Source organism: Lissotriton vulgaris, unplaced genomic scaffold, assembly GCF_964263255.1.
Source record: "Lissotriton vulgaris unplaced genomic scaffold, aLisVul1.2 SCAFFOLD_630, whole genome shotgun sequence".
In the NCBI taxonomy this organism is placed as follows: domain Eukaryota; kingdom Metazoa; phylum Chordata; class Amphibia; order Caudata; family Salamandridae; genus Lissotriton; species Lissotriton vulgaris.
This window is the reverse complement of record NW_028252722.1, coordinates 774,217-797,978: the sequence shown is the minus strand read 5'-3', so window position 1 is coordinate 797,978 and position 23,762 is coordinate 774,217. Positions and strand designations below refer to the sequence as shown.

Here is a 23,762-nt window from a genome sequence, read left to right as displayed (position 1 = left end):
TGACTGTGCAAAAACACAATTACTGGCTCATACTTTAAGATTCATGGAGCCTAACATGCAGGAAGATGCTGCAGAATTTCAAAAATTCTGGTGCAGTATTGTTTCTTAACTATGGTATTTACCAGCAATATTAAATAGGAAAGATTCTCTATCTTTTTGAAGAGCGAGCACCACGGATGATCAATAAAGAAGTGATACTGATAACTACAAAAATGTAACCATTTTATTTTTTTGAAAGGTTACAAATCGATTTAGACAAAACGTTTTATTTACAAAGGTTTTTTTTGCAGTTGAAAATTCAAAACAATGGGGGACAATGTGTTGCAACGACATTAAAACTGCAGTTAAATAAAAAATACAATAAAAAAGTGTTCTGCGCCACCAAAGAAAGATGAATGTAAAAAGATTTTCCATGGGTCTGTCTTCACCTCCGTTCCATTAAATCAGATCGGCAACTGCAAAAAAAGAAATTGTTAAATGGCCATCAAAAGTTTTGTTTTAATAGTTAATACCCCATTTAAAAACATACATTTAACGCGTTTCCAGTGTTATATGGCTGAATCAGAGCTCGTTTAAAGCCTTCTACTGCAGTTCACCACACCCTAATTACCAGGAGTTCTAGAACACAGATAAGAAGCCAGTGTAGGAAAACGAGTAGTGGGATGATGAAAAGAAGGAGCTACCCAAATCACTGACGTGGCTTGAGGTTCTTGCAGAATCTTTTTCCATATCTACCTTTGTTAATCCAAGAACAGTCAACCATATGCACCTCATAGCTCAACAGGGAGTACTGAACAGCAGAGCGGCCCTTTTCTAGCTCTGCTCCCAGGTAATACAACAAAATGAAGAACATACCATATGAAAGAGCAAACACTCCATTTCTAGTGATGTGTCCTGTGAATAAAATACTTATCAGGAATCTTGGATACAGATGATTTTCTGCTGATACACCCTGTTGCAAAGTCATCCTGTTCCCTGGGCACCCCCCAACTTTTTGCTGACTGGAACTGGTGGTAACTGACTCCGACACTGGGCTCTGTTTAACCAGGCCCAGGGCCAGTGCCAAGCTAAAAGGAACACATTAGAATACAGTTAAGACACCCAACATACACTAGGGTACACTATGGTATGATGGGGTACCCCTGTAATTGGCATGACCTACCACCTAAGCCCCTAGTATGTAATAGGGCAGGGGATTGAAACTACCTAGAAGTCTCCAGTATCCTGGGGCATGGCAGTTTAGAGGCCAGCAGATTCTCGGCACCAGCATGTGTGCAGTGCTGAAGCCTGAGGTCAGTTTAAAAGCTGCACTGGTGGCCAGGACAGCTTTTAAACCTTAAATTGTGCCCAAATTCGACTTTGGGGGTAGGGGCCATTAAATACCTACCATGTTTTTGCATATTAGGGAACCCCAGGGTCACCCCTAGGTATCCCAGGGGTGGGGGGTCAGTTATCTATAAGGAGCGCCCTTATAAAATGAGTTTTTATATGCCTGGGTAAAGTGAAATTTTACATTTCACTGCCCACATTGTATTAAAGAGCTGCTCAAATTCGACTTTGATGCTAGAAGGATTGGGTAAGGATGATCTGCAATATTTCTGCAGATTCAGAACCCCTGAAGTCTCCCCTAGTTGCACAGGGGGTGGGGGTCCTGTAGAAATTAGGGAAATACTTATTAAAAATGGTTTTATAAGCCCTGGTTCTTGAAAAGTGGCCCTATTGCAAACCCCATGACCCATAGGTTAACATGGTAGGAAGTGATTGATTAATAAATATTGAAAGGAGAGGACTAGGCGGACCATTCAAAGACTTCCCAGAATGGTAGTACTAAATCCAACATTATTATATTGTTAAATTTCTCCTAAAGTGTACATACAATAAGTTATGAGACTTTGTAAGTCCAAATTCAGCCTTTCAGTGGTCTGCCCTGATTGCTCAGAGTAAAGTGGATTAGCCAGGTTGCTGGGAGAGCTGTGTGCTGTTCTATAGGAATGCCAGGCCAGGAGGTGGCATTGTAAACTACGCTCTTCAAAGGCAAGAGGGGAGGCCTGGGTTTCAGTCCACTATGACAGTCTGACCCAGAGTCAGGGCTAGGCTTAAGAAAGGTATGTGCAGATGGTAGGGGGTGTGTTTAGCCAGCTCTTACCTCCTTGCTGGAAAATCAGCCATTATGGATTTGGAAGAATGATGGGACAAACTAATGCCACACTCCAAAGGATGTGGTCATAACTATGAGGAGTTGCCCTGCTCTCATTGGTCAGCAGTGACCTGGTGCTTGACCCAGAGAATTTTGAATAAGTACCTGAGAGGGGCAGAGCCCTCCAGATCTGCTGCTTGAAACTGAATGAAGCAAGAAGTGCCCTGCTAAAGATTTTGCTCTGTGCAAGAAACTAAGGCCTGACCTATGAAGACTGCACCATCTGAAAATACAGCCCTGTGGATACCTTGCTGCCAAAAGACTCAAGAGTGGAAACTCCCCTGCAAGCTACAGGTTAACAGAGCACACCTGGACAGACCCACAAAGAATTCAAAGCCTGGAGTACCAGTGGATTTGTAAGGGTTTTGTTCAAGTGGATTGCGGAATTGAAGTTTCACACTTTCAAGGACCCTCTTGGAGATTCCAGAACCTTGGATTGTGTGTTGGATACTTTGGGGCTCGCAAGCAGAACGCCAGGAAGGTGTTCTAACTGGACCCGCTTGCTGAAGGCGGCGGCCCACTACAGTGGTGAGAATTCTTCAGAACAATTTATAAAGTTGTGTCCCTGACAGAAAAAACGAAATGACGTAAGGGGCACTGTTGGTTTCTAAGCACTAGAAAGTGACTAATCTTTAAAAATTAATATCTCTGGTTCCCTACAGTGGATTATTTTCCTTTGGTGTCATTTAAAAGATAAAAATATTACCTATTTTTATAAATTGGTGTTGGATTTTTATTTTGTGTTTTAATTATTTACTGAAATGGTGTTTTTAAATGCTTTACATACCTGTCTTTGAAGTTAAGCCGGTCTGCTCGCAGCCACGTTAACAAGGGTTGAGCAAAGGAATACTTTTCTAAGACCTATGCTGAGTCCTATCATGTGTTAGTGGCCTTAGACCTACATTTGCCCCTACCAATAACCCACTTTCCAACACACCCTAATAAGGAAGGGAATAGGGGAGTCTGAGTGGATTTGGGTGGCGCTTTGAAGGCAGAAGGTGGTATAGATCAATAACCCTGGAAATTAGCTGCATACAGACGGAAGCAATCACGAGCAATAGCAGATTACGTCTCATCCACTTAAAATTTTTGCATCGGCTGTACCATACCCCCGCTAAGCTACACAGGTTTCACCTTAGAGACAATGATCGGTGTGAACGTTGTGGTAGAGAGGGCGCAGGCTTTATACATTTAGCATGGACCTGCCCCCAAGTAGCAGATTACTGGACACTGGTCTTTGAGGGGGCTGTCGGATATGCTGGGGGTTGAAATCACGCCATGCTCACTTACAGCACTACTAGGGCTAACGCCTGACATTAGGACTGTCCACAATTTTTTTTAGCAATGGGGCAAATGAGGAGACGGAGGGGGCGGAGCAAGCCGGCAACGGGGAGACGCACCTATGCTAGATGCTCTTGTGGAGAGCTCCGGAGAGGTTGACAATACCGTTTTTTTTTTGTGACATGGGAATGATAGACGAGATAGAAATGCAAGACTTGTGCCTATTTGGAGTTATGTTAAATTTCCTCCACGTACTGCCACAACTTCAGTCATACTGTAATGTGCTGATGACAAAATGCTGAGATAATTGTTATATTGACATGTTTAAAAAATGTCTTCAATATTGCGTTTTACCTTCTGTACACTGTGCATATTGTTTAAGGGGCGGGAGGGTGCGAGTTTCTGTTTTTTTTTGTCATGGACAATATGACTGTAGACACAGGAAGGTGTTGATTCCATGTTTGAAACTGACAGATGATTGGATGATTATATTACACTGATGTACCGTGCAACTGAACAATATAGGTTTTTGAAAGCAAAAAAAAAAAATTTTAAAAAAATAGATCAATAACCCTTCATTTGATCAAGAAAGAGGTCAAATTACGAGGCACTTGGCTAGCCTGATCCTGTAATGTTACACAATATCCAAATGCTGATACTGCCATGATGAAAGTAGCTTAAAGAGCAATATCTAAAACTTAAGAAAAAATCCTTGCATTCTCTTTCGTCAATACCCTAACACACTGCCAGTTGTACTCGCCACATTAAGCTAAGTTATCCGACTCCGTATTTTGTGTAGTAAACCTCGTGGCAAACTGTGACCTAGATGTAATTTATCATACTTGTATATCGGTTGTGTTGTGAGCAGGTATCTGAAGGGGAAAAAACAGTGCAGCTGTTTGTTGGGATGAAGGTTTTTGGTGCAACACTGGTTATTATCCTGCCTCCTTTCTCAAGTCTTCATCCCATTTGATCTTTCTGGAGATGGCAACTAATAGAAAAGTTCAAAAAAATCCGGTTTATCTCATGGCTGGAGTGAGCCTCCCAGGATTTTGTTAATTATTTAGAACTGCAGCACATTATGAAAATGCCAGGGGGTAAAGCTATTGCCATCAAATTATACAGTAAGATTAACACCACTAATGCATCTTATCTACATCCTAAATCAGCTATATTTACTACTTATGAGTGTACATATTTCTGTAAACATACCTTAAATCTTTCAAACATCACAAGCATGATAATCTATTGGTCAAATTGAACAAGCTACTTGCCTTCGGTAGTACATTATCTGATAGAGACAATATCTAGCTGCAGATTCCTTACCTTTGAATTTTTCAGGTATAAGGCTCGATCCAGAAACTTTGCATGAGCAGTACACCTTGTGCGCACAGTCGTATGACTCCATTCGGCTCTGCCTGATGGCGTCCATATCGTCTGTTATGACGTCATGGTCACCTATATAGGCGCCATGCAGGCACGCGGATGTCAGTACTTTTCCACCCCAGAAGCGCATAGCCATGACATGACTGGCGTGTGTGCCAAAACTAGGGCCCTGAAAGAGGGAGGAAACCTAGCCCCAACGAATATGTTTACAGAGCAGGGAGGCACAGGTGGGTCTGTAAGGAATCTGCAGCTAGAAATTGGCTCTACCAAATAATGTGTTACTGAAGTTAAGTAACTGGTTCATCTGATAGAGACTTCGAGCTGCAGATTCCTTACCTTAGAACAGATACCCAAGCCAACCTGGCGGTGGACTGCAGACAAATTCCCCACACTAGAAAATCCTGCAGGACTGAAAAGATAAAATGCCCGTCCCTGCAGACCTCACTGTCCAGGCAGTAATGCTTGGCAAATGTGTGCAGTCGCCACGTTGCTGCCTGACAGATGTCCAGGTCTGGGACAACCCAAGCCAAGGCTGTAGTCACAGCATTTTTCCTGGTGGAATGGGCTCTTAATCCCTCAATGGGCTACTTCTTAGCCAAGGCGTAGCAGATCTTTATGCAGAGAACGACCCCGTGAGAAATAGTTATCTTATGCACTGCCCAAACTTTCTTAGCTCCCACATTCCCAACAAAGAGTTGGTCACCCAACCGGAACTCTTTTGTGCAGTCAAGGCAGAACGACAATGATCTTTTTGGTTCCAGATGATGGAGACTCCTCTTTCTTAGAGGGATAAGAGGGGCAAAAAAGGTGGGCACCGTGATAGATTGACCCTGATGGAAGGGGGTCACCACCTTTAGAAGAAACGAAGCACCCCTATCTATGAAAGTAGTCATAGGGGGGGTTACAAGATAACGCCTGCAATTCGCTCACCCTCCAGGAAAATGTTATTGCCACTAGAAAGGCTGTCTTGATGGCAAGCAGCCAGAGAGAACAATTATGCAATGGCTTTAAAGGAACACACATGAGAAATGTGGGAACCAAATTAAGGTCTGACTGAGGCATGACCAAGGGCGTGAGTGGATACAACTGACCCAGCCCTTTTAAGAACCTATTTACAATTGGAGATTTAAAAAATGAAGGTTGGTCTGGCAGCCGCAAAAAACAAGCAGATAGAGCAGAAAGATAACCCTTAAGAGTACCCAAAGCAGAGCCCTGCTGGGTCAGGGTAAGAATGAAAAGAACAGTAGACGGAGAAGCAGAAAGAGGGTAAATAGACCTTTCTGTACAGTATGATACAAATGTTTGCCAACGGCAGGCGTATACCGTCACCTGGCCGCCAAAATAACTTGCATACTTCAGAATGGAAGATCAAAAGCTACGAACTGCCGCCAATCAATTTCCACGCATGGAGTGGGAGAGTTGACAGGTTCAGCCAGGGAAGCCTCCCCTGCTGCTGCAACAGAAGATCCTTCCAAAGGGCAGCCTGATTGGAGGATCAATGCTCATTCGAAGCAGCTCTGGATACCACTCTCCTTGCCCAGTTCAGAACCACAAAAATGGGGAGGCATGGTGAGCTAAAGAATGTTTTGATTTGTTCTGTATTCCGTCCATCAATTGTGTCTCTTTTGCTTTCTCGCCCTACGTGAGCCGGGTATGCTCAGACGTGGGTCCCGGGCTCACTGTGCCACTGGTGTGGCATGGTGAGCAAAAGAAGGATTGGATTTAACCACAGATCTCTTGACTGGGGTGAATGTTTTAATTTGTTCTGCATTCCGTCCCTCAATTGTGTGTCTTTTACAAAAATGATTTGGGCCCAGTCGCTCTTGATCTTCAGAACCCTGGGCAGAAGTGGTATGAGCAGACAGGCGTGCACCAGATCTGAACTCCACTCGTGAAGAAAAGCGTAGCTGAGCAACAGCCGCCTTCGAAACTCCAGTGTGCAAAACTGCAGACATTGCGCGTGCTCTTCAGAGGCAAACAGATCTAACCAAGGTTCTCCCTACTGCTGAAAGACCATGCGCTACCTCCGACTGGTGATGCCATTCATGACCCGCTGAGCATTGACAGCGGAGTTAGTATTCCATGGCATTCAGAGAACCTGCCAGGTGTTGAACCATTAGGGTTATGCCCTGTTCCAGCCATGTCCAGAAACGCAGGGCCTCTTGACAAATGGTCTATGACCCCACCCGCCCAGTTTGTTGCAGTACCACATGTCGGTGGTGTTATCAGTGTATACCTGCACTAACTTTCCTGTGACAGAGGGAAGAAATTCTTTCAATGCCAATAGGGTCCCTCAAAGCTCCAAAGGATTGATGTGGAGACCCGACTTCGCCAGGGACCCGTCTCCCCTGATCTTCACCTCTACCGGATGGCCTCCCCATCCCAGGAGTGACGCATCGGTCACCACTGTGTGATCCGGCTGGGGAAGGGAGAGAGGCCTGCCTTTGACCCATTCACGATTCGTCAACAACCACTGCAGATCTCTTGAACCTCCTTCGAGATCTGGACCATGTGGGTGAGATTCCCTTGATGCTGTGCCTACTGGAACTTCAGGTCCCACTGAAGAGCCAGCATGCGCCACCTGGCATGCTTCACCAACAGGATGCAGGAGGTTATGAGGTCCAACAGCCTCAGTCTCACTGAAATCCAGGACAGAGGCTGAAACACTGGAATCATAACATGAATATACTGAACTCGCTGCTTGGGAGGGTAAGTTCGAAAATGCACTGTGTCAAGAACAGCTAAGATGAAAGGGAGTGTCTGATAAGGAGTCTGGTGTGACTTCGGCATGTTGATAGAGAACCCCAACAAATGCAAGAGGTTTGCTGTAGTCTGAGGTGAGAAACGACAGTCTGGGCGAGGACGCCTTCAACAGCCAGTCATCGAGGAAGGGGGAAGACTGAAACGCCTAACCTGCACAGATGAGCTGCAACCACTGCCATCACCTTGGTGAACACCCGAGGGGCGCTGGTAAGGCTGAAGGGGAGTACGGTAAACTGAAAGGGCTCGTGGCCTACCTTGAACCGCAGGTAACGTCTGCGCCCGGCACGATGGGAATGTGAAAATACGCATCCCGCAGGTCCAATGCTATCATCCAGTCTTCTTGGTCTAGGGCAGACCAGACCTAAGCATCTTGAACTTTCCTTCTTGAGGAAGAGATTGACTGTTTGAAGATCTAAGGTAGGCCATAACCTTTTGCTCTTCTTCGGAATCAGAAAGTACGGGAATAACAGCCACTGCCTACTTCTGAAAACGGCTCCCTCTCTACAAGCCCCTTGGCCAGGAGAGCTGCAACTTCCTCTCGGAGCAATTTCAAATTACCCTTCGCCAGCAGTTCTTGAAGTGGCAGTATAGGAGGAGGAAAAGGAAGGAAAGGCAGAAACTAGCCCTTCTGAATGACCTGCAAGACCCACTTGTCCGATGTTATGGACCTCCAGTGGGGGAGATGATGGATTTTTGCAGAGTGAGATTAGGATACTTGGAGGCTGCGGCTGCTCAGGACAGGGTGGCTGACTACTTCGGGCTTCTATTCCTAGGATGGATTGAGCCGCATCCCCACACAACTTGGGAAGTCTGCGCAGGACTGGTGCTGCTGGAACCCCCTTCTGTTGCCACAAAAGGGGCAAAAGCTAGACTGGCCACGAGAAAGGCCCAAGAATCTGGCCGTAGCCCAAGAATCCTTGAACCATTCCAGGGCCAAGTCTGCCTTCTAACCAAACAGACGGGAAGAATCAAAAAGCATGTCAATCATATTATCCTGGATATCGCCCGAGAAGCCAGACGTTCTAAGCCAAGCAAGGAATCGCTCTGCTCAGCAAATCAGTCATGTCAAGTCCACACCAGTTAGTGAATTTTGCTGCATCTCTCCTGTCCGTAACTGTCTGGGAGAGCACAGCCCGGTCCTCCTTCGGGACTTGTGGCAGCACTTGCGCAACCATCTCCCAAAGAGAATGGCAGACACAGCCCAATAAGCATGCAGCATTCACCGACTGCAATGCCAAGATGGAGGAAGAAACTTCTTGCCAAGTGATTTCAACCTCTTGGATTCCCTATCCGGTGGGGTGGAAGAGAACATGCCATGGAAGGTAGAAGCCTGCACCACCAAACTTTCAGGGGTGAGGTGTTGGCTGAGGAACTTGGAGTCGCCCGGAGCCAGGCGATGGTGGCGTGCAATTGTCCTATTCACAGAAGCCCATGTGCTAGGCTTGGACCATGTGCCTAGTAGGACATCCTTAAGTACCTCATTGAAGGGCAAAAGGGGTTCAGAAATGGAAGGCCAGGCGGAAGCACTTTGGTCGTATTAGTTCTGACCTGCACAGAGGGCAACTCTAGTCCAAGGACCTCAGCTGCCCTCCTTACCACCACTGTATTAAAAGCCCCTTCCTCCATAGCCACAAAAGGCTCACCAGAAGAATTGGCCTGCTCAAATAGGAGTCATGTGGCCTTGTAAAACTAATTTGAGAAGAGGACGATCCAGCTCCCGGAAAAGGAGGGACGCGCAAAGTCGACCCTGGCTTCGGCTCCACAGAACCGTGCATAGAGCATCAGAGCTCCTTAGCTCTCTCGTCGGACGACAGCAGAGGTGAAGACTAAGTCCACTTAGACTACTTTTTCTTGCGCCTCTTCCCAGGGTGTCCCGGGGACCTCGAGTGGAACAGGACTTGGTACTCAAGGAGTGGTTCCGCGACCGCCTCTTCTTCCATCAGGACCGGGATGTACACGGAGTCTTTCTGGATGGCCTTGAAAGCCGGCCCGCAAGGAGCTTCATAGCCTGCTCCCGCAAGGCCTTCGCAATCATGGCCCGACAGTCTGAGCGCGACTTAGAGCAGTGTTCGAGACACCAAAAGGCATACGAGGTGGGGATCAGTAACAGACATGGCACGGTGATCAGCATCACACGGTTTAAAACCGGTCTTCCGCGAATACATCCCTTGACACACAATAGAAAAAATCTATAAAAAAAATACAGGGTCAAAAAGCGATAGAGTGGGGGGCATGGCCAGCAGCATGGCGGACTAGACATGTCCGTCCGGAGCTCCGAGGGCCGAGAAAAGATCCTGTGTAATCCTGAGCTCAAGTGGAACATCCTGCATACAAAATACAGACCGAATGTCAAGAACCGCTGTAAATGCATGGATTGCCCCAAACTAGACTGAATTGACCCGTACCTGCCTGAAAGACGAAACGGCGCAGACCCTGCCACAAATAAGATGGCGGCGGTGTGCACATCGGGGAGGACAAGTGATAAACATGAGGAGTCTGTGTCGCGGCAGTGACATGCTGGGTGCCGTATAGAGACTACTGAGCGGTGGAGGCGTGGGTCCGTACCGGTCGAGGTACGCGGGTGCAGGAAGACATGTCCTGGTGCGCACTGGAGACTGGCTGGTTTTGTTGAGGAGCCCGACGACGCTGTGACGGAGGTCGGCTCCAGTGCTCCAGAACTGGTGCAGGCAGGACGAGCCGCTCGCTGCACAGGAGGTGAGGCGTTCGCCGACCCGGAAACACTCCTGACGTTTGCAGCGTGTCAATTGAAGTGCGTGCGGGGGAGTAGCGCGTGGAGCCAGAGACGCTCGGCTCAGCGATCCTGCCGTGAGTAGCGCGCACCACATCAAAGTGGAGGGAAGACCTGCAGAGTTTGCAGGCGCGAAACCCTCTGGCTGATCAGCACACAGGGGGCAGACCAAGAGAGGCATAGGCAGACCTGCAACAGACAGGACATAGACTGGGTCCTGGGACTTCCTACGAGGCCCCCGAGAGATGAATAAAACAGTCCCACAGCTACGGTACAGCAACAGGTGGGAGCTTGAATGAGAGGGTTGAACTGATCCTAGAGCTGACAACACTGCACAACACTCCTGCGCCTGGGTGTGGTTACACGCTCTGCGGAGGGGACAGCAGAGGGCGCACACGGGCAGAAGGGCATAGAGGACTAGTCTCAAAGGCAACATATTGGAACGCCTATAGGTGGAAGGCTGGTGGACTGGTGACGCACAAGACATGTGAGAGTCCCGGTGGCTGCTCACTGGCATAGTGAGGTTGATGCTGTGACGTCATCTGGCCGATCCGCAGGAAGGTGGCAGACTAGGAGTGGCACTAGACAAGCCGCAGAGTGGGTCCTGGGAATCTCCTGAACTGGGTGGAACAGTTCTGTAGCTCCGGTGGAACGGCGGATGGGAGAGGGACTGAGGAGGCTGGGCTGATACTAGAACTGCTAACTCTGCATATCACACCTGCAATAGAGTGTGGGTTTGTTCTGTAAGAAGGGACAGCAGGAGACTCACACGGACGGAAGAACATAGGGGACACCTATCAATGGAAGCGTTCTGAGCTACCTGAAGGTGTGGAGGACACAGGGGCACCAGAGACGGGCACACTGGTGACGCACAAGACGCCACGGGCCCCCCTGCAGCTGCTCGCCCGACATAGCGAAGCCCATGACGCAGAGACGGTCATACTTGCGGTTAGTTGGAGGTGTGCAACATAGCTCGCAGGGGCATGGCAGCATAACTCCTCACACAACCAAGAGCGCGAATACATACTGCGGCCTAATCGTCGACTGTGTTGTAGGAGGTGGTCGGAAGGCTGAGGTGACTGCCCTGGGCACGCTGGCGGTTGCTCCTCGACTTACCCCCACTCTGAGTGACGGGGTCAGATGGCGAGGGACAAGGACATCAAAAAGTTACTCAAGCGGAACACCGGATCTCTGAAGTCGAAGATACCACCCGTACCCTGCGTAGCGAGGTCACGGCCCTGACGACTACCATGAAGGATGTCCTCTGGAGGGTTGATGATGCAGAAAACAGAGCCCACCGAAATAATCTCAGCTTTCTTGGCTTTCCAGAGGCCATTGAGGGGACGGATGCTGGTGCCTACATGCGCAAGTGGCTATTGGCTACCTTCCCGGATGTTCATTTTTCACCATGTTTCATTATAGAGAGAGCACACAGAATACCTGGGACCAGGTCCCCAACGGGAGCACCCCCGCGACCACTGATTGCAAGGTTTCTTAACTGCCAAGACAGAGATCTGCTCAGGGCAATCCAGCAAAAAGGGGAAGTCAGGCTGGAAAACACAAGGATCATTGCGTTTCCAGACTACTCGCGGGAGGTACAGAAGCAACGTAAAACGTTCGACTCAGTGAAGGACAAACTGCGACAAATGCAAATCACATATATGCTCCTCTTTCCTGCCAAACTTGAAATGATTTATCAATTCCGGTCCATATTCTTCAACACTCCGAAAGAGGTGTGGAACTGGCTGGAGGAACGCCCCATCCCGAGAGTCACTGGAGATGCGCTGCCGCGCTCTGGGAAGGTCCAGTCACTTCGCAGTAATAGACCTAGATTTCAGCAGCGTTACAGGAGAAATACGGAGGTTGTCCCAAACACAACACTTAGATCGACACCGTACAGGAACAGGAGACTGACGGTGACCACTCCGCGAGCACTTGTCCCAGAAAGCATGCAACGCCTTGACAGCACCATAGGAACAGGGAAACTGAAGGAAACGGTCATGAGACACTCAGCAGACTGCACGGATCAAGACATTACGACAGACTCTGAGGAAGATCATCCATTGCTGCAAAACATTAACATACTAGAAGGTACGGGAGAGACTGCCACTGGGAATGGGCCACTGGGAATGGGGAAGACATTCGGAACCAAGCAGTCTCTGAAGAAGTTGATGAGCACTAAATGACCCGAAGAGCATCGGGTGACCGGACCGCAGAAGGACATTGCACACTACCCCACGTGTCCTATCCTTGTGATATCGGCCTGTCTTTCTACAGCCGCTTATCCCTTTTACCCGCTCTGTTTTTTTCCTCTTTCCAGGTTCAGACTGTGAGCTATTGTAATTTGCAGTGGGAACACGTGTCCATTTTACTGGGCTTTGCACACTAAAGCTTGAGAGCCCACTCACACTTGGCCCAATGGGGGGGGGGCAGAGGCTCTACACGAGGAGGGGCTGGAGGGGCAGGACACAGTTTAAGCTACAAAGTTTTGGGGGGTGGGCGATAGACCTCACCAATCTGATCACGACACAGTTGGTCCCGTTGACCCTGGGGATAGTCGGATGGATATTAGGGGAAGGTGGGTGGTGGGATTTGGGGTTGGTGTTCTGTTACAGTTGAGTGGCAAAACAAGAATGCATCAGACATCATGGAATTGCAGAAACAACAACAGTGTGGAGGGGAAAGAGTTCGCTGAGGGACTGACCTTTGTGCATCACCAAGATGGCTATACCCAATTCAGAAGTGTATTCGATCCTCTCCTGGAATGGGATGGGGAATAAGGTTAAAAGAGGGTTGGTGGCAGCCTACATTAAGAAATTGAAACCAGATGTAATTCTCCTACAGGAGACTCACTTAAAGGGCACACAGTGTGGGTTCCTGGGTCGAGGGGCGTACAAAACATTGGCCCATGTTGGATTCTCTACTGGGGCGAGGTGGGTGGCAATACTTATTAGGAAAAACCCACCCTTTAGACTAGAACGCACCTGGACTGACCCTTGTGGCACATATGTAGCGGTGAAGGGAGTGTAGAACAGAAGGCACATTACCTTTATTAGTGTACACGCACCACCCAAGCTCAAGAGGCAAACGATGGAGAAACTCGCAGCAATTTTATTAGAGGCAGGCTCCGACACACATATTATTGGGGGCGACTTTAATGATGTGATGGACCCTACAAGTGACCGTATGACTGTCCCAACTGGAGACGCCACTTAAACGGTTTGTAGATACTCTAGCACTCATGGATATATGGCGAAGGCAACATCCCCAGAGTAGAGCCTTCTCCTTTTATTCAGGGGCCCACACAGCTTTTTAAAAGATTGATTACATATTTGCCCCAGTGGGAGAACTAGGAGAGATACGTACGGTAGAATATTTAGCAAGGGGTCTCTCAGACCACTCCCCTTTATGGCTCACGGTGGGAGCCCATGTGAAACAACCGAACGGGGAATGAAAGTTGAACCTTTGGGAACTCAAAGATACTCAGGTGGCTAGGGAACTCAGGGTTGACCGAGTTGTATTTTAGAGAGAACATGGGGTCAGTGGACTCGGCCATCACATTGTGGGAGGCATACAAACCTGTATTGCGTGATAGGGCACAAAATATAATAGCCCATAAAAAGCGGAAAGATGAGGAGGAAATTTCCGGGTTGGAATCTCAAATACTGCAGCTTGAATCACTGGCAAGAAAGGGCGACGATCCCTTATTGCTCCGCAGCCTACAACTCCTTAGGCAGGAATATTTTGCGCTGGCTAAAAGAGATGCACAACACGCGATCCAAGCCATGCACCAGCGTTTGTATGATGTAGGAGACAAAACAGGTAGACTGCTAGCGTGGCTTAGCAAAAAAAGAGCTGGATATCAGGTGGGTTTCTCGGATTCAGACGGAGGATGGCCTAACTCATTTAACTCAGGTTGCTATAGCTAACGCTTTTGCAGACTATTACGAGGCCTTTTATAAACAACGCAAGCTAGCTGAGCAGTCACAGATACAGGTATATCTCCGAACTCTGCAGCTCCCCAAATTAACAGATAGCGACTCAAAGACACTAGACGAGAAGATTACAACAGATGAAATAATGGCAGCCATTGGTCAGTTGAAGACTGGGAAGGCCCCAGGGCCTAATGGACTACCTCCAAAATGTTCAAGCAACACGCAACGCTCTTTGGGCCGCACCTCCTCCACTTATACTTGGCGGCCCACGAGATAGGAAGTCTCCCAAGAGACTTGCGGACAGCCACGATCGCTGTAATCCCAAAAAAGGACAGACCACCACAGGTGTGCAGCGCCTATCGCCCTATCTCTCTCAAACATAGAGACCAAGATATTAGCCAGAATTCTAGCAAACAGGCTTGCAGTAGTGATCCCTGGGCTCATTCATAGTGACCAATCTGGCTTCATGCCTAAACGGTCGACAAGACTTAACTTGAGAAGGTTGCGTAACTGGTTGGAGGTGGCAAATAAACGAGAAGAGCCACATCTCATCCGGTCACCGGATGCCGAAAAGGCATTTGATACTGTGCACTGACCCTTTCTTATGTCTGCACTGGAGGAGTTCGGATTTGATCTCGAGTTTCAGCGCTGGATTGCTGTACTTTACGAAAAAAAAACATGGCGAGGGTCAGAGTCAATGGGGTGGTGTCAAGGGACTTCCATATAGGTAGGGGCACTCTACAGGGATGTCCACTATCCCCCCTACTTTTTGCATTAGTGCTGGAACCACTAGCCTGTGCGATCAGAATGCAGCTGGATATAACGGTGTTTCGGAAAGGAGAGAATGATGGGACTGACGAACGCATATCCGTTCATGCGGATGACATATTAATGTATGTCACAAACCCCGGAATTGGGCTCCTGCAATTATGGACAGTTGTGAAAACTATGGTGCACATGCCGGATATAAAATCAATTGGGGGAAGTCGTATTTATACCCAGTAGATATGAGTGGCGCTTACACAGTCGGCCCAAGCCGACTCCAACTGGCGCAAGAGGGCATAAAATACCTAGGGATCTAACGGATAAGGCAAAGGCATTGGATCATAACCTTTACATGGTGCTTCGGGAATTTTGCGCAGACGTGGAGAGATGGACGACCTTACCGCTGACATTGTTAGGTAGGGCAGCACTGTATAAAATTATATTGCTCCCTAAATTCCTTTTACGTATTACAAAACTATCAATTAATATCAGCTGAGGTGTTTAAGAAAATTGATGACATTACGGACATTTCTCTGGGATGGGAAACCACCAAGGGTTGCATTGGCGACGCTACAAAGAAATCAATATAAGGGAGGAATCTCTCTGCCGGATCTTCTGGCATATTACTGGGCGGCCCATTTAGTGGTGGTAAATGAATGGCAGTACATGGATAAAGATCATCCCACATATGCACTTGAACACTCACAATTCATTCAGGGTCCGCACACATTACATATATGGAGGGAAGGGCACGTCACAGCTTCCGACTGCGACGAGGATTGTTGCAACAGCATGGAAACAGGCTGAACGACAAATGAAACGGGATGGCAGGGTCACCAAAGAAACGCCACTCAGGGTAGGAAATAGGCTTCAGGAAATCATGAGTTGCGAGGTTTCCGACCATGGGACCTGCTAGGCATTTCACAACTTAAGGACGTACTGCACCGTAAAGAGCTGGTCACTATCTCACACCATCAGGCTGAATATGATATGAACGCAACCCAACACTACAAGTACCTGCAACTGGCCCATGCATGGCGGGCGCAACACAGACACCACTGACATTCCTGAATATGCGCCCTTAGAGGGACGACTCTTGATGGGGGAGTTAGAGGAAAAAGCGGTCTCATGGACATACGGAACGATAATTAATAATAAGCTAGATACGTTAAAGAAGCTGCGGGCTACATGGGAGTCGGAATTGGGAGAGATGGAGGACTTAGATTGGCAAATGGCGCTGATGCATCCTCGAGAGGTGGCCATTAAATCACGGCTTAGTTTGATTCAATTCAAATACCTGCACAGAGTGTACTATGACAGGGCACGACTGCATCGTATAGTGAGGGCGAAGACACCTGATTGTTTGCGCTGTAGATCGTCAGAAGGTATATTCTTCCATACAATATGGGACTGCTCCAAGATCCAGCTCAACTGGGCTACACTGTTGGAGGAACTTGGGAATATTCTGGGAAGGACGGTTCCGCTTAATCCCCAATTTGCACTGCTAGGAATATGCACTGAAATTGACCTCCCCAAGCCACAGTTAATCTTACTCCATTTGGGATTGGTGGTGGCGAAACGTGACCTGGCTAAGGCATGGGTGGCGGAGACAATTCCATCCCTGGTTGAATGGAAAAAGAGTATGGACATGTATATGCTGAGGAAAAAGACAACTTATAAAGCACGGGCCTACCCCAAGAAGTTTTGGAAAATATGGCAGCCATGGCTGGAATACTATGGACTCACACTCTGTCTCACAGTAATCTCCTAGGGTGGGTAGGCAGATGGAGGAGGTGGCGGGGCCTACTTAGGATGTACTGGTGTATACTGCGACCAACTGAATGTCCACCGTTATTTGAATACGATACAGATGTCGAACTGAATATGTAAATATGTTTTGCAACTGAAGAATGTTTTCATATTGCAATTAAGAAAATGCCAATAAAAATAATTTTTAAAAAAAGCGACAGAGTGGTTGCTCTTTCCAGATCTGCGTTTAACTGGAGCAGAAAGAAAAGAACAGACATCCGCACACCTGGGTGGTGCCTATATTGGTGACCACAAAATAACAGACACACCCGATGGAGTGAGCAAGGGGTACTGCTGACACAAAAGCTTCTGGATCCAGCCTGATGCTTGGAAACTATGGTAAGGAATATAGGGCAAGACAGCTCTATCAGATTCCCTGCCCTAATTATAGCAGACATATAGGACCACAACTTGAACAAACTTCAATGAGCTTGGGCAATAAGATCACCTAAACCGTTAATGGCCTTGCTATGATGTCTGGCTCAGCAGTTATGCACATGTGACAAAATACAGTTAAACGCTAGTGACAGACAGTGCTGCACATTCACTTACCATTCATTGGCATTTCATCAATCTGTGTAGAGTAGTACTGCTCAATATCACGCAGGATACGAATATCATCATTTTTTACAAAGTTAATAGCAACACCTTTTCGGCCGTACCGACCCGATCGACCAATTCTGTTTAAAGATAGAAGTAATTAATAAATACGTTACTTTTTTTATTGAACAAAAACCACCCCATCGTACTAGGAATGTGGGAATATTAAACCAAAATACTCTAAGCATTGATAAAAATGCTAACAAAAATGGCTGCCAAAAATACAATCAATTATAAGAAAAATACTAGAAATATACAGGATTAGTGCCTATTACATGCTCAGAGAAGTCCCAACTCCTCATCATATAAAGAGTAAACTGCTCAAGGATTGCAGTAACTTTATTTACATTTTTTCTAAATAACCCTATATGCCCAAAGCACAGAATATTGACACATAATAAAAACAGTAAAACACAATCAATATGGATAGACCTCAACAACAGATACATCTTTAATCTATATATACACACAAAGCTGAAATCTAGCACTATTCAATTCTTTCACTAGCAGAACACGAACATAGAAAAAAAAGAAAATTATCAACTAGTTAGTCCACATTATTTAAAAAAAAATCCAGAAAACAAAACAAGATCTTAAAACATTATTCAAAATGTTTCCTCAAAAAAAACTTACAAGGGATCTTAGAGACTGTTGGGGAATTCTAGATTATTATTGTCATGCTTACAAAAACAAATTCATGTCGTTAACAATCTCAAACTCTGAATATCCAAGTTTAGGATATTACCATGTGTGCAATTTCATGCCCAATATGGAAACACTTTAGCTAAATATTTAGAGCCCATAATGATGCATTAAACACCTGACAAATTCCATAAACATTGATCTGGCATCTCATGGAACACCAAGCAGGTCCAGAATGATTGACTTATTTTGGTCAAACTTATTAAATTATTTATTGCATGATTAATTAAAATCTTACAATTCAAAGATCAGCAGTCATCAATCATTAAAAATGTATCTACACCTGAAAGTTTATATAATACATTAGATAAGCAATTCAATTCTTCATTATTACGATTCATTATTACAAATATTAAAATTATTATTTACAGGTATAAGATCTTTACTTGTATGCAGTGTCTCATATGCAAATGTTGCTAACTATCAATAACTTCCAGTCCTAATACGCTCGATTCATTAAATTCCAACTTCTTTTTTACAAGGTTCATAAAGTTTGTAATCATTACTAGATCTATTGGCTTAAACAAGCTAACAAAGCTTGTCTGCATGATCGTATCCCTCTTTCATTAAAACAGGTTTTTAAATAACTCTCTCTCAACCTTCAATGATGTACTATGCAAACCAAATGTATAATATTTTTTCCCATTGGTTACATAATCTACAAGGGGTTGGCTTAGTTGGTCTCAACCATGGCTTAGCAGGCATTAGACCCGGCAAATTGCCAAATCTTTAGTCAAACTTAAAAGACCCAGCAACTAGCCTTGAGGGAAAGCACTCAGATATGGGAAAGGACCTGCACCACAGTCCTACGATTCACTATATAGTTGCCCAAGAGTGTCCTCCCCGATCATCTACCCAGCTGATGGTCCAACATTGGCAGGAGGTCTTTTTCAGTACTAATTGCCAATGCTTAGCTCTTTCTTTGAGACCAATGGAATTCTCATTCCTTTTTCCACAGAAAATGTAGAACCTTCCAGTCCTTAATGCACAGGAACCCTCATCAGAAATCTGTATGCCAGGGGAGGAGGAGAAGCTCAGCGCGCGTCCAAAATGGCCGCGGGAGCTTAGGGCTCCCGAGACCCTCGCTGCCCTCTGACACATCCTGTTGCCTATCCTGTTGTCTGACGGTGAAATGCTGCAGCCAGAGCGGTGCCGGGCGCTGAAATTTGCGTCCCGCACGGCGCCGTAGATCGGAGAAAAAGGGCCGGGAAGATTGTGGCCTGCTTGCTCAGAAGCCGGGGTCTCGAGATGGCATTAGACCCCGGCCTGAGTGTGTCAACAACGGGGCCGGAAACCGAAAGTCGCCATCCCAGCCTTAAACTCAGTGGGCACCGCCCCCCCCCCTCCCCACCCCCCTGACCTACGCCATCAGCCGGATTAAGGGAGAGGCATGCCCGCACCACTGCAGCACAAGTCTCCGCGGTGATTGCACCGCAACCCCGGCCCCATGAGCATTATCTACGCAATATAAGGCTACAGAGAGCGATCTTGAGAGTGGGGTTGAGGCAGGGTGTCCCCGATTGGAAGTAAGGACACCTGTGGCTGTGGGGAATGCCCCCGAGTATGGTGTGCAGGTCGAGTGGGGCAGATGTAGCGCAGGGGACAGATAGCTGGTACAGCTGTGGCCCGCGCAGGAGATCTGGAAAGCCTGTGAGTCGGAGGAGGACTGGCACTTAATGAGGGGCTCCGACTGCGGAATCTCATCCAGAGATTTGGACATTGCGCTGGTGACTAGGAGAGTGCGCCGACACAGGCGAGCAGAGCGATCTTACGATTGGCCGTCCCCCCTGTGTACCGGTTCATGCTGTTGTTGGCGGACTACACTGGCAGATCAGGAGAGAGGCTAGTATCACTCAATCAGCTGTACCCATTGTCTAGCGCCACTGTCGCAAGAACTCAGTCACTGAGTGTCTCGCTCATTACTTGACCTCAAAATGGTGACCAAGCCTGATGCAGAGAAACAGCAATCTAAGGCTGCAAGAGGGTCCAGATACACTCAAGCAACAAGTTTGATCGATACACAACCCAGAGGGTTGCCTACCGGGTTTGGGAAATCACAAGATGGGAATGGAGAGGCGTTGTCCGCTATAACGGAGCCTACGCTACAGGATGTGATGGCCGCGATCGACGGGGTGAAAACCTCCCTTGGTCAGAAGATGGAGTCCTTAGATCGCAAGCTGGACAAGGTCACTATTGAGGTTAACTTAATCCGAGCGGACCTTACCAAAACTAGTGAAAAGGTAAAGTCGCTAGATATCAAAACGACCAGTCTTAGTGATGATGTGGCACAGCTGCAACAGGAAGTCTGAAATCTTAAAGCCTCTGGGTATATTGCAAGTTGGACGAATATGAAGGAAGGGCCCGTAGAAACAACGTGCGCATTATTGGAGTACCGGAGAAGGCCGAAGGTCAGGCCGCGGACCTTTTTGTTGAGGACATCATACTCAATCACCTGAAACTTAAAGGCCTGGGAAATTTCTTTACAGTGGAAAGAGCGCACAGGATTCCAGGGGGGAGACCAAGACCCGGAGCTCCACCCCGGCCGATGATTGCAAGGGTGCTCAGCTTTAGGGACAGAGACGCTATCCTGCAGGCCTCCCGAACTGGGGGCCCCCTGAAGTACGAAAATTCCACCCCAGTTTTTTCCGGACTTCACGCAGGCGGTACTGAAACAGCTGCAAAGCTTCATGGGAATCAAAAGGAGGCTTTGTGATAAAGGGCTAAAATATACTATGATGTACCCTGCCAAGTTGAGTGGAATATGAAGACAGGGCATATTTCTTTGACAATCCCGAAATCGCCTTGGACTGGTTGGAGAGTCTTTCCTCCCGGGGTGAGCCGCAGAGAGGATGAAGAGGGCTCGCAAGAACAAGAATAAAGAGCAACATTGTTGCCGGTGTTGTTGGACCGGGTTGGGGGGTGGGCCATGGATGAAACGTTTCTGCGAACATGTTTTTGTAGATGTGGATTTAACAGGTACAATAATATCCTAGGGGTCAGGTGTGGAATCGGAGGGTCGTACTCCTCCTCGGATCTACTTTTCGATAGTTAATTAGTTAGATTATGGGGCGACAGGCACAATGCGAGTTGGGGGCGGGCGAAAGCCGTGAGCAGGGGTGCAGGGTGGGGGGCGGTAAGTTGGGATGGTTTGCGGGGTGGGTTTTTTGTTGTTTTTTGTATTAGTTGTGTTTTTTGTTATTGTTGACCAAGGCATCGAGTTGGAACGTAGCATGTATGTTGAAGTGGTCGGTGGATTGTCACTTTCTTTTCATCTTTGATGATGGGGGGTAGGGAACTGAAGGTTTTGAGTTGGAATGTGAACGGGTTGGGGGACAAAATCAAAAAGTGTGGTTCTCCAGTATCTTAAACACGTTCCTGATGTAGTTCTACTTCAGGAAACGCATTTGGTAGGGAATTTGTGTAAGGCGATGCATAGAATGTGATACAGGTTGGTGGCGCATGCGGGATTCACTTCGGGCTCCAGGGGGGTGGGAATCCTGACCCGGAAGGCGCTCCTGTTGGTAATTAACTATCTCTGGGGATGACAGGGGCAGATATGTTGGAGTGACGGTTCGTTGGGAGAGGCACACCCTCTCCTTGTTGTCGGTTTATGTACCCCCAGGCATGCAAGCTACCACTTTTGCTGACTTGGGAAAGGTTCTTCTAGATCTCCAGAGGGGACTACTGATTTTGGGGGGAGACTTTAACGCAGTGGTCTCTTGAGTTCTGGACAGATATCCTTTGCGGGATATGGGGCGGGTTCAGAGATGGCTGCCTGATTTCCTCGATGCCATGGGTCTGGTGGATGGCTGGAGACTGGTCCATCCGGACCAAAAGCAATACCCTTTTCATTCTGGTGCCCATGGTAGCCTTTCCAGATTAGACTACTGCCTCGTGCCCGCGGCTCTCGCGTCTTACGTTGTGGAGGTGACACACCTTGCTAGGGGCATATCTGCTCGTTCTCCACTCTGGTTCAGTTTCTGTGTTGCTTTGGGGTCTGAGGGTAGGGTAGCCCCTATTAATCCCTGGCATCTGCGGAACCCTAAAACCCGGAGGGACCTGATTAAGGCTCTAGATCAGAGGTCTTCAATCTGTGGGGCGCGACCCCCAGGGGGTGTCGTGGAGTCCTTGGAAGGGGGTCAAGATTCTGTCAGGGGCATGCAATTCCTGGCGTTGGGCTGATCGAGGGTGCTCAGGGCGGAGGCCGAATTCACACCGAGGTGTGAAAAACATCAAAGGCTCATTAACAAGTAGAAGGTCTTTTTAAGACCTGTCAAGTACTCGGTGTGGCTGTGTGTGTGTCCCTGAAACGGTTTCAGCCGGGCTCACACACATGAGCTGCGGGAGGGGGGAAAGTGGGTGGGGGGTGGGGTCTGGGGGAGCAGGCTGTAGTGTAGCCCTTTGAGTATAATCAATGTTGCGCGCCTGGAGCTGTGGGTCCCGTGACACGTCCCCCCTCCCGCCCCCAGCAGGGAGGCACAGAGATGCCCTCCCATGAGCGGGAAAGAAGGAAGACTCAGAGATACTGACGACCCCCCCCATGAGAGAGTCACAGAAAAGGTGGGTGAATGAATGATGGGTGGATGGATGGATGTAAAGATGGATATGTGAAAAGGTGGGTGGATAAATGATGAGTGGATGGATAAAAGGGTGGATGGATTGATGGATGGATGGATGAAAGGGTGGACGGATGGAAGGATGGATGGATGAAAGGGTGGATGGATGTATGGATGGATTAAAGGTTGCATGGATGAATGATGGATGGATGTGTGAAAAGGTGGGTGGATGAATGATGGGTGGATGGATGGAAGGGTGGATGGGTAAAGGATGGATGTATGGATGTAAGGATGAAAGGGTGGATGAATGGAGGAAAGGGTGGATGGGTGGACGGATGGAAGGATGGATGGATGAAAGGGTGGATGGATGTATGGATGGATTAAAGGTTGCATGGATGAATGATGGATGGATGTGTGAAAAGGTGGGTGGATGAATGATGGGTGGATGGATGGATGGAAGGGTGGATGGGTAAAGGATGGATGTATGGATGTAAGGATGAAAGGGTGGATGAATGGAGGAAAGGGTGGATGGATGGAAGGATGAAAGGGAGGACGGATGGAAGGATAAAAGGGTGGACGGATGGAAGGATAAAGGATGGATGGATGAAAGGGTGGATGGATTTATGGATGGATAAAAGGGTGGATGGATTTATGGATGGATAAAAGGTTGTATGGATGAATGATGGGTGGATGTGTGAAAAGGTGGGTGGATGAATGATGGGTGGATGGATGGATGGATGGAAGGGTGGATGGGTAAAGGATGGATGTATGGATGTAAGGATGAAACGGTGGATGGTTGAAGGATGGATGTATGGATGGAAGGATGGATGGAAGGATGAAAGGATGGATGGATGTGTGAAAGTGTGGGTGGATGAATGATGGATGGATGTGATGAGGTCTAACAGGCGCATTTATGGTTGTCAAAAGTTGATGATGAGGAGTACCAGTTTCTAGAAACTTTTGTCAGAAGGGGGTCCTTACGCCTAAAAAGGTTTTACAAGGGGGTCTCGGCATCAAAA

The 23,762-nt window shown here is 47.6% G+C and overlaps 1 protein-coding gene across 2 annotated transcripts in view; it reads right to left on the bottom strand.

Moving 5' to 3' along the window:
* Window positions 1-205: 205 nt before the first annotated feature.
* LOC147662060 (eukaryotic initiation factor 4A-III) overlaps window positions 206-23,762 on the bottom strand; it is a 108,122-nt gene continuing 84,565 nt past the window's right edge. For both annotated transcript variants that reach the window (XM_086951140.1, XM_086951141.1), the window contains exons 11-12: window positions 17,438-17,565; window positions 206-455 (exon numbers count right to left, since the gene is read on the bottom strand). In XM_086951140.1, the coding sequence (XP_086807266.1) occupies window positions 439-455; window positions 17,438-17,565 (145 nt within the window). In that variant the 3' untranslated portion in view covers window positions 206-438. The remainder of the gene's footprint in view (window positions 456-17,437; window positions 17,566-23,762) is intronic.